We start from the raw sequence: 11,235 nt of genomic DNA, 5'->3' as shown, positions 1-11,235 counted from the left end.
TTCTTCTTCTTCTTCTTCTTCTTCTTCTTCTTCTTCTTCTTCTTCTTCTTCTTCTTCTTCTTCTTCTTCTTCTTCTTTCTGTGTGTGTTACTGGGGATTGAACTCAGGACTTTGTGCTTGCCAGGCAAAGCGCTTATTCTATGAGCCATCTCGCTGGCTCTGGTCCTTATGTTTGTGCCACCTTGTTTTACATTATAGCTTTCTTATGTTCTTTCAGATCAAGAGTTTGCATCCTCTGGCTGTTTCTTCGTGCCCATTTGTTTTGGCTCCTTGTGACTCAGGGTGGGTCTGAGGCTGAGCTACTGCACTTAGCAAGGAAGGCAGTCAGGTTGCAAAGGTTCCTGCGTCTGCCAGCCAGCCACAAGTACCACATCGCACCAGTACTTCTGTCCATCTCTCCAGCCAATTATTTCTACTCAGGAGCACAAGATTCAGTTTTTAAAAAATCCTTTCAAAACTGTTTTTCAAAGTGTATTCTGCACATTTTTGATAAAATGCATTTGCAAATATTCTAATTTTGGCTACCTTAACTTCTAATCATGTTATGGTTTGGAAAGACTTTCTTTCTCTCTGAATTTATTCATTGATTATTTATTTATCTGGTGGGATTAAGATGATTTTATTTATTATACTTCCTCATAACTGTTAATTATTCTGATCTTCGAGTTGTTCCATATTTAACAAAGGAAACCTCTGTGACTTTAAGTATCTCTTGCGTTCTGGAGTTATGTTTAAGTTTGAAAAAAAGTTCCATCCAACCTTGAACTGCATTTTTCCTAGCACAGGTCTAGAATTACTTTTATTTATGTAACTCTGGGGCATTTAAGTGAATAATAACACCTGGAAACCAAGATCTTCCAGAGTATACAATGCTGCTAACTTCATCGCTTCTTCTGTGGTGGCTCTTACTTGCTGGTTTTGGATACGACACTGGTCAGTACAGGTTGCTAACCTTCTTCTCTGCTCCTACAGTTCCTCCTGTCATCCGTGTGTACCCAGAGAGCCAGGCCAGAGAGCCCGGAGTGACCGCGAGCCTCCGGTGTCACGCTGAAGGCATCCCAGACCCACAGCTCAGCTGGCTGAAGAACGGTGTGGACATCACGCCCAAGCTGTCCAAGCAGCTCACCCTGCAAGGTGTCTGTTCATGCATTCTTCCGCTTAAATTGCCATGAAGAATTTTGATGTTACAATTTATAACATATTTTACATTATTTGGGAAAAAAGAGAAATGAGTCATACTGGCAACAGAACATCATACATATAAGAAAGTTTACATCTAAGACACACTTGGAATAGTCCTTTAATACTTTAATACTCCAAATAATAGTTCTGTCATAATGATTAATTATGTCATTATCTTGGTTGTAAGTAAAATATTAAATTATATATGTTTAAAGGACTTATGAATTATAGTAGATGTGCTGAACAGAGTAATTGCATATAAAGACATTTTTGAAGTAACTTTTTAAATATTTAAGTAAGATATGAATTTTAGCGGTCTTTAATAATGTAGAAATTTAAATGAATATTTTCAACATATTTTGTAAATGAGATTAATAAGTAACTAAATGTTCCACAATTATTTCTTTTAAAGGTATTGATTTATTTGATTCCATATAGAAATATTCTGAAATGTTAATGTTCTGATGTGGATATTTGGTTAGTTCGCTACCTACATCACACAATTACAAATATGTAGAAAATGAAAGATTAATTTTGTAAGGCTAAATAATCAAGATAGTGCAAAAACAATTACGTATTATAAGCTTATTGTGCTGTCTTCGGGAAACACATGAATCTGATTTCCGTTGTCAGACACAGACGTAGGTCACTTCACCAAGCTGTTGGCTACATGGGCAGCCTTGCTGTGGTTCTTCTCTGTATTTCCATTCCTTCTATTCAAATTGGTAGTAATTGACACTTTTTTCATTATTTCTCTGAGTATAGATTCCTACATTATTCTACTTAAATCGTGGAAATGTCCATGAACCTTTTAAAATAAAATCTCCTCCCTTCCTCCTGCTCAGTGCTACATGGCGGCAGCACTGAGGCGGCACCACTCTTGCTCTTTGCATTCCGTGGTGGAGCCGCTGGCGACACAGTGCTCTCGTGGGTGAGACTGTGCTGCAGGCACTGATTAGAAAGTCAGCGGCCAGGGCTGGGCCAGTACGTGAATGAGGGGGAAGGAAAGTCCCATACAGTGCAGTTATTTTATTAACAAGCAAATAAAGAAAAATAGTGCAAGGAAACTAAAATCAGCAAATAGACAGGACCACTAGAGGTAGCTGAGAAGAAGAGCTTAAAAGAGAAGAGTTTCAAAAATGTTTGAGGTATAGAAAACATCAAAGAAGACCGTTAACATTTCCTTGTAGAATTTTAAAAAATTTCAGCAGCACTCAGTTTTTAGTGGTATTGGAAATGAAAGGGAGGTAGCAAGCATTTCAGGAAATGAAGAAAAGCCCACAGGCCAGAGCTGCCGGTGTGCGCGGCTGGGGCTGAGGGCGCAGGGCTCTTTCTAATTTATTTTTTGGGAGGAAGTACCAGAGGAAAGAACGGAGAGCTGCTGTGTCCAGAACACACGGACACTCATTTAGACCCACCCGTGTGGCTGCCTCTGTGCTGAAATGGCAGAGGTGAGGCGTGGCCAAGCAACTGGAGAGCCTGCCAAACCTGGGATTGCCTCCCTGGCTTTGTAGCAGCACCAAGACGCAGACTCACGTGTCACTGTTTTGAGTAGGGAGTTTCAACATCAGGGGCAACAGGTGGGAGTGCAGTGGGCATGAGGAAATGCCGGGAGGGGCCAGGCCGCTAGGAGCCCTGCTCTGGTCCACGCCCGCTGGCTCCCACACACCCCTCCGACCGAGGGCTGCTGGCCTCGAAAAGGCTCAGCCTCTCCACAGCTCAGCCTTCCAGCCTTGCTATACTCGCTGCCGCGTGTCCATAGAGGTCAGTGGTGGGAGGGGCGTGGAGCACAGGCAGGGACCCTGCACAGATGTGTCCAGGGAAGAGCAGAGGGAGAGAGCTGGACATGCGGCCACAACAAGCACAGAGCTTTCCTGGCCAGGTGTGTGCTCTCGCCAAGACAGGATGCGACTACTGCCTCCTGAGCCCGTTGGCGAACGCAGTCCCACCAATTTCCATGCCATCGTACAGTTCAGTTGATTTTGTTTCTGGCCAGAAGACAATTTTGTGTGAGGATCTCTCTCCCTCTTTCTGTCACCCTCAGAGCTACACAGTGCAAACTCAGTAATAATGGTATATTTGCATAACAGGGTTCACTTCCTTCTTAAGGTAGCGTCTTATGCACAGGTGAACAATATTTATTTTTTTAAATTTTTATTAAAACTTAGGAAAAAGTAGACTCTGACTAAGGTGCACTCGGAATAGTTACGCAACTTCTAATTACCCATGTGTGATGCTTCCCGTTAGTATAGGAACTAAGAAATGGCAGAGCAATAGTGTGGTGTGGGCCTGTGCTACCCGGCATTGGGCTTTCGGTAAAGGGATGAAGGCGTGGTTTACAGAACACTCGAATGCCCGGGCATAACCCTGCAGGCCTCCAAAGCATGAGGGGCGGGAGGACAGCAGCTTAATTAGGACAACGGAAGCGAGCCCTTTGCCCATGTCGCGGGAACGCCGTTCAGCCAGGCTGAGACTGCCACTGACCGTTTGCCTTGCCTGTGTTCCCAGCAAACGGCAGCGAAGTTCACATAAGCAACGTGCGGTATGAGGACACCGGTGCTTACACGTGCGTCGCGAAGAACGAAGCAGGCGTGGATGAAGACATCTCTTCTCTGTTTGTGGAAGATTCTGCGAGGAAGACGCGTATGTATTAAACAGAACAAAAGCATTCACGTCTGTATTCAACTTTATCGCTTCTTAAATTACTATAGTAAGGGCTGTGGATATACGCAGTGGCACATGGCCTGCCTGGCAAGCCTGAGGTCATGAGTTTGATTCCTAACAGAGGAAATAGGTACTATAGTCTCTTTTAGCTGTTCAAAAAGCCAAGCACTGGAAAACTGAAATTCACAATGCATTGAAGCAGCAATTTCATATGCAGAAAGGGTGGGAATCTTGCAAAACTAAAAAGAAATTTAAAGGTTTTTTTTAAGTTTGTGAAATTTTCTCTACCACACTGGAGTGATTTCACTTGTTTTCCAAGTGTACACAATGTGTTTCAAGACCTACTTTCCCTTTGCTCATGGAAGAATTTTAGTCCCTTAAGCTCCTTTCTCAAAATCCTACTTGGGTCATTCAAGGCCTGTAAGTATCGCACGCGGTAGCTGGCACAAGGCTGCATCTCTCTTCCTTGGTCAACTGTGTTTCTAGAAGCTGAACTGCAGCCATCCCTGCAGCAGGCCGCGCTTCCTGCTCCACAGGGTCATTGGTGACCCACTATGGCTGTCCTTAGGTGAATGGTAGAAATTCTGTACAGTCTGATTTTCTCCTGAAGTTCTAAGAAAAATGTGGAATTTTCTTTAATTGTTCAGAAATACTCATGTGCAGCACTTGCGCCTATGCAGGAAGCACAGTGCAACGCTGCTCCCTCGGTGCCCTGCAAGTAACAGAGCGGAGTGTTTGGGGTTCCATTTCCACTGAGGTTCTACGGCTTGTTTAGGTGGGCATATCCAAGTTCCTTCCTCTCAGCTACTCTGAGCTGTGAGGCGTCCTGGTGTGCCCTACTTTAACTGAAAGTGACCCCTGTCCCCCGTGAGCCCTGCGCCCATACATTTCAGTGTCTGTTAGTTACTTTGCCCCTTGACCTCTGGTTCGCTTCAGTTCCCATTACAGTTCCTGTTACTTCTGTTTCCCAGAAAGGGCTCGTCACACTGTTGCACCTTGTGAGGTGCAGTGCCAGAGGACGAGCCCTCTGCCTCTTCCTTCCACTTCGCCACCCCACATAACCCCCTGCCTGAGCCTTCAGGCTGATTTCTTTGGGAACATTCCCAGTGGGGACCTCTGGCATAACAAAGCTGACTCTTGCCTCCAAACCTCAGTACCACCATGTTGTTGGTCATGGTTCTGCTGTCACACTCAGATGCAAGATCTTGGCATGGAAGGGCTGGGATTCTGAGGATGGGCTGGATTTGGTTATAGCTGCATCACGTGGACTGCTGCGTCCCGAGATAGGCCTTCCTGGCTGCACCCGGGACAGGCTTCTTCCCTGCCCTTCGTGGCTACTGGGCGGGAGCTGGACCACTTGGAATCTGCCCCTTGTCCTCGCTCTACAGTTTGGTCTGTTATGCCTTGAGATTAATGTGTTTTAAAAGGGTTTGATATTTTGGAAACATCTAATTTACCAGGTCTATTTCTCTGCATTCAGATTTTGAATGTGGTTAAAGCAATGTTGTCCCAGAAGTCTTTTTATTTCTTTTTAAATCAACAAGTGCAAATAGGTATGAGTAGGTCTAGTCAGGCAGGAGAACTCTGTCCAGGTCACAACTGTCAAAGTATCATGACCAATATTTTGTCTAAATAAAGGTTATTGTAAGTAAATGTTTAAAAGAAGTTTTAAGTTAAAGAAATCTGATTTAATGACCTACATAAGGTACAAGATAGTTTTTTTCTTCCTTTGTATGAAGTACGTTCAAATATAGTGTTTTAGTTTCACAAATCTTATTGCATAAAACCAGCATTGGCGTTCCTCTTCCTGGAGTTACCCTCCCTTCCTTCAGCTGCTGAACGCAGTCAGAGTACTGGATGGCCCTCCCTGAGCGTGAGGCGAGCAGGGCGCGATGCCCGCCTCAGGTGCCTGCCTTCTGCATGCGTCGGCGTCTGCCGCATTCCCGGGTCAGCTTGAGGACCTTCCTCGCACCCAAAGCCAAAGTAGCTGTGAAAGGTAGAGTTAGAAGTACACTGAAGACAGGGAGGCAGACCTGGCAATGCGCCTACGGTACCCGGCAGGAGGACTTGGAGCTGCTCCGAAAAGCGCAGGAGTGGGCAGTGTGTTGACGCCAGGGAGTGTATTTTGAGAGATTAATCATAGTACGTCTTTGCTGTAATTTTCTAAAATTAAACATTCATGGTATCTGTAATTACCCTTAATATTTCTATGATCTTGCATTTTTTTCTTCTTTTAAAAACTAATTTTAGGAAGTAAAATGTTGAGCTTTGTGTTTTGTAGTGATATTTGTGAAACAATATAATTTCAATTCTATTCAGATTTTTAATGGTTATATATTTTCCTATATGTTTTCTAGGGACAATAAGAATATCTAACCACAATTTATTTTTTAAAAAACAATTTTTTGGAGGGCCGGACAAATAGCTCAGCAGATTGAAGCACCTGCAAGCAGGCGCAGGGGCTGGGGATTTGATCCCCGGGCCTGCCATGCAAGCCCTGCTCCGAGGGTGCACTGAGATGGTAATTAAGACTGGGCGTGGTGGCACGTGCCTGTAATCCCAGCTCTTAGGAGGCTGTAAACAGGCATATTGTTGTGAGTCTGATCTAGTAGTGAGACCCTGAACACCCTGAAGAACCTTCCCTAAAATATAAAAAAAAAAAAAGAAAAATAATTTTTGGTACGATGTCTCACTATGCAGCTCAGACTTGTAGTGATCCTCCTGCCTCAACCTCCCCAGTGCTGGGATTACAGGTGTGCACCACCATGCCCTGTTTCGATGGCTGGTATGGTGCCTCTGGTTTTCCGGGGCCAGCACAGCATGTGATACTAGGGATCACACCTGTGTCCTTGTGCTAGCTAGGCAGGCACCTAGACCACCAAACTATCTCCCCAGCCCCATTGTAGTTTAATTTATCAGTGGAGTATACAACATTCCTGAATGTAAAATTTTAGTAAAATTTTAAAGGAAAGGAGGCCAGGAAGATGGCTCAGTAGAATAAGCGCTTCCCTGGCAAGCGCAAGGATTTGAGTTCAATCCCTGGTTCTGAAAAGAAAAAAAAAAAATTAAAAGAAGGTCTAATAAAATTTTATTTATATACCTACATATGAACTGAATTTGATTAAATCTGAAGTTTCTGAAAATCATGTTTTAATTTTAATTGGCTTTATTTATTGTTTTGAACTCTTAAAGGTCAAAACAATGCATTTTAAGTACTTTTTGAGTACCTTCTGGGAGCACACTGTTAGAACCCCACACAATATTTTTAGAAGCTGTACCAGCAAGGATCTTACCACCCGCATTTCTGTAGCTTTCAGAATGATGCTACAAGGAAGAAACAGAAAAGAAAGGTCAGGGAATGACTTTTCTGGGCTGGAAATGGCATGGATGGGTGTGTGGACACTGTGTTGGTGCTCTACAGCCTTCCCTCGGCGAGGATGGACACTGTAGCCTCAGGAGGGCTCATGCCTGCTCACACCCCCCTCCACCTAGACGTGCAAGCACAGTTCTGAGGGGGAGTCACAAACTGCTTCTGACTGACGTGAACACCCTGAGGTTACTTGTTTTGTGTCCTGTGTGTTTACTAGCTGGTAGTTAATAATGCTTCACATATGTCTCTGAGGGCAAAGTGACAGCTGTAGAAAGTAATGTACAAAATGAAAATCAAGACAATATCAAGCAAATAAGCTGAGTGGAGTAATAAGAGGTACAGAGGGGCGTGCCGCGCCGTGCTGGCCCCGCCCCTGGGGTGAGCTGCGACAGCAATGGAGACCGGGCGTGGTGGCACACGCCTGTAATCCCAGCACTTGGGAGGCCAAAAACAGGAGGATCACTAGGAGTCTGATCTGTGGAGTGAGACCCTTTAAGTCATGTACCAAATACATTAAACAAAGAGGTACAGGAACACAGAAAGTGTGCAGGATACAATACATACACAAAGAACTAACTGTTGCAAGAGTAGAGTGTGGATCCTGCGGAAAGACGAGAGCTGCACAAACCTAAGAGCCCTGCAATTCAGAACACCAGGAGCCACTCTGAGATTTAGTTTCCCAATCTCTGAGACAGAATACACACTGAAACATTAGCATTTCTTTTTACAGTTTATATACAGAGCTTTATCGGAGCACTAGACATAGTTCTTTGACTTAGACTTATTTTATGAAAATAGTTTGTTATTCTAAAGTAGAAAGCTTGCCATTTAAAAAATATCTGGAAAACTTGGTAATTGCTAGAAATCAGAGTTTCCAAACTGAGAGATGAGTATAGGTATAAAAACAGATGCAAATATACATAATTATGGATATATTTTCATGTGTAGGACGGCTATATTATGTATACAAATATGCAATGTTATTTTTCATTGCATTTTTAAACTTAATTGACTCAGGCATAGTAAAGCACACCTGTGATCTCAGTAATCAGGAGGCTGAGGCAGGAAGATCACAAGTTCTAGCCCAGCTGGCCAACCTAGACGATATCGTCGCAAACTAAAAATTATCTGGGAATACAGCTCAGCGCAAGGCTCTGGGTTCACTACTCAATACCTACCCGCATACCCACCTAAACATAAAAGAAAGCGTTGGTAAGAGCATGCACACGTGTTCTTCAGTGTGGCTGATTGAGCTATGTTAACTGCCAGAGTTCACTTTGCTGCCTAGTCAGAGCAAATGCTGTGCTTCAGTCCCCTTCTACACGTACTCGAATTATACTCCTCCATTTACTAATTTCTCTGCGATACACGTTCTGTTTGCTTTTGGAAAGGCACAGTCTTGAATCTTGTGTCTACTGTGCAGCGCTGGGGGAGAGGCGCGAGTTCGCAGTGAGCCTGCCATGCGGACTGTCCTGCTCCAGACTCACAGTGCTCACTGGCGCTTCTCTACGTAGCGGAGCTTGCTCATCGTGCCCCTCGGCTGCCCCTGGCTTTCACTTCCCCGCAGTTCAGTGAGTGCAGAGCCCCTGGGACGGGTTCGTGTCTCGCCTCCACCCTTACCTCTGAGGGGACAACTGGGAGCTGTCGCAGCCCGACTGTGCAAACCTCACAGGAAGTTTTCTCATGCGACAAATGGAAGTTTGAAAAAGTGCGTCCAAATTATAGCCTTTGCCGTTACTTTAGGGAGAGGTCCATAATTCAGGATTGTGGGGACATCGATGGGGAGCACAGGAGAAAGGGTCCGAGGGCGCGGGGGAGGCAGAGAGGACAGGAATGCTGCGCTTTAGACAATCAGGGTGTCGCTCCTGGGAGACATCAGGGACTCATCGCGGCACCTGATGCGTTTTGTGCTCTGGGGGAGTCACTTCTCAGATGGCTTGGGGGAGTCACTTTTCAGATGGCTCTGGGAAGGGTCACTTCTCTGATGGCTCTGGGGAGTCACTTCTCTGATGGCTTGGGGGAGGTCACTTCTCAGATGGTTCTGGGGGTCACTTCTCAGATGGCTCTGGGGGGGGTCACTTCTCAGATGGCTCTGGGGGAGTCCCTTCTCAGAGGGCAGAGCTTCATCTTGAGAATGAAGGGAATGACAAGTGAGAGAAGCGTGACGCGGCGCTGGAAGCTCTATGCTCCTGGCTGCCTTACTACTAAACACCGATTGCATCTTCTCTCCCAGGAATTGAGGAAGGAACAAGATCAATCCAACATCCAGAGTACCGAAATGTGTTATCTAGGCACATTGTAGCCATTACTTTCGCCTGATGTATTATAATAAATGCATGATAAGGTATATATATATATACCTTATATTATGATTATATTATATGTGATTTTATATCTATATATATATAATCATTGTCACAGTAGTATAGTCGGAGGTGTTAGTCTATCACAATCTTTATTTTAGAATTAACTTTAATAAATTATTAGCAGACAACTGTATTGCTAAAATTAATGTTTCATGTTTTCACAATGATTATTGCAAAATTTATTTTTATGATTCCTTACGAAAAGGTTTTCTTTTACTTTTCAGACATAGATTACTTTTCTTAGCTGACTGCCCAGTCATTCCAATGCCGCTTAGTGAACGTTGTTTGTCCTGAAGCGATCTGGAATGTTGCCGCATACACCCTTCCGGGCGTGGCCCCCTCCTGGCCAGAGCTCTGGTCCTGCTCCACATGGGTGTGGCTTGCATTGCGATGGAAACTGTCCCCCTGTGCCCCTCAGAATGGCAGGACAATCATTTTCTTTCTTTCTTTTTTTTTTCTTTGTTTTTTGTTGTACCCGGGATTGAACTCAGGACCTTGCATTTGCCAGGAAAGTCCTTACAATACTGAGCCATTTCCTTTCCATGGAAAATGTTTCTTTCCCAGGGTTAATATTTTAAATGAATTAAATTCTGCAGGATCACTTAGTAAATGGATTATATGAACATAATGATCATATAAGTTAGTGATTATCATGAAATAGTAGTAAGTGCAATACACAGTGAAGATTTATAAATATGATAAGTGGAGTCATGGGTAGCCAGCATCTCTAAAGGTAGAGGGATTATCGTGACGTATCTACCCATGCTAGTGTTGCAGAGGCCTCAAGGTCGTTAAAAACTGGTCTTTCGTGCACGCAGGCAGCTTACGTAGAACACTGGCAACTTGGACAGCAGAACAGGCTCTGGCGGCACAGCCAGTTGATAACCTGTCTGATCCTTGTGTGCTTCCTGTTTTTATAAAAGCAAAAAATCTTTCTTCGGAAGAGGACTTGTGTGTGTTCAATGAGATCGTTCAATGCAAAGCTCACCGACGGGCAAAGACACTGTGAAGATACTATACATGGATGAAATAGTCACCAGTTAATTACCTGTGCCCTCAGTCAACGTGGGATTGATGTGGCAAGTGGTGAGACTACGATGATTGTTGTCTTATTCCTCAACAAGTGTGAACACAGCTGCAATAGAAAGAAGTAGGGAAAACACTTCCCATTAAAAGTGAGGTACAGGGTATCATGTCTGCATCTCATACAATAAATAACCACTAAGACAACAATACACAATGTATTAATTACTGAAACTGTCCTATTGATCAGTTTTGAAGCTATCTCATTGCTATTTGTTTTTCAATAAAATTATTAAAACAAAAAAAGGAAAAAGAAAAAAAAAGTGAGGTAGAGAGGGGCTGGCTCAGTAGGATAAGCGCTTCCCTGGCAAGTGCAAGGGCCTGAGTTCAATCCCCAGTTCCATAAAAAAAAAAGTGAGGTAAAGAACTCGCACTCAGGTTGGATTTTAACCTTAAGAGTTATGATTTCAGTCTTACAGTTAAAGTGCACTAACTAGAACAAATATATTTAGTAAAATGAAACCAATAATTTAAAAGGGTTAATTTTTATTTAATATCTACTGGAAATTGTTAAATAGAGTTGCTATTATAATTATATTATATTTTATTTTATTTTTATTTTTATTTTTT

At 43.5% G+C, this 11,235-nt stretch overlaps 1 protein-coding gene across 1 annotated transcript in view; it reads left to right on the top strand.

The window, feature by feature from the left end:
* Nucleotides 1-11,235, top strand: part of Fstl5 (follistatin like 5) — a gene marked incomplete at its 5' end in the record, with an annotated part of 578,391 nt that overhangs the window by 434,949 nt on the left and 132,207 nt on the right. The window contains 2 exons of the mRNA XM_023705749.1: nucleotides 973-1,134; nucleotides 3,691-3,825. Coding sequence (XP_023561517.1) covers nucleotides 973-1,134; nucleotides 3,691-3,825 — 297 coding nt within the window. The remainder of the gene's footprint in view (nucleotides 1-972; nucleotides 1,135-3,690; nucleotides 3,826-11,235) is intronic.

The sequence above is a fragment of the Octodon degus genome, unplaced genomic scaffold (genome assembly GCF_000260255.1).
Source record: "Octodon degus isolate 3935 unplaced genomic scaffold, OctDeg1.0 scaffold00228, whole genome shotgun sequence".
Classification (NCBI taxonomy): domain Eukaryota; kingdom Metazoa; phylum Chordata; class Mammalia; order Rodentia; family Octodontidae; genus Octodon; species Octodon degus.
Note: the sequence above shows the minus strand (reverse complement) of the source record. Positions and strands in the feature narration are given on the sequence as shown.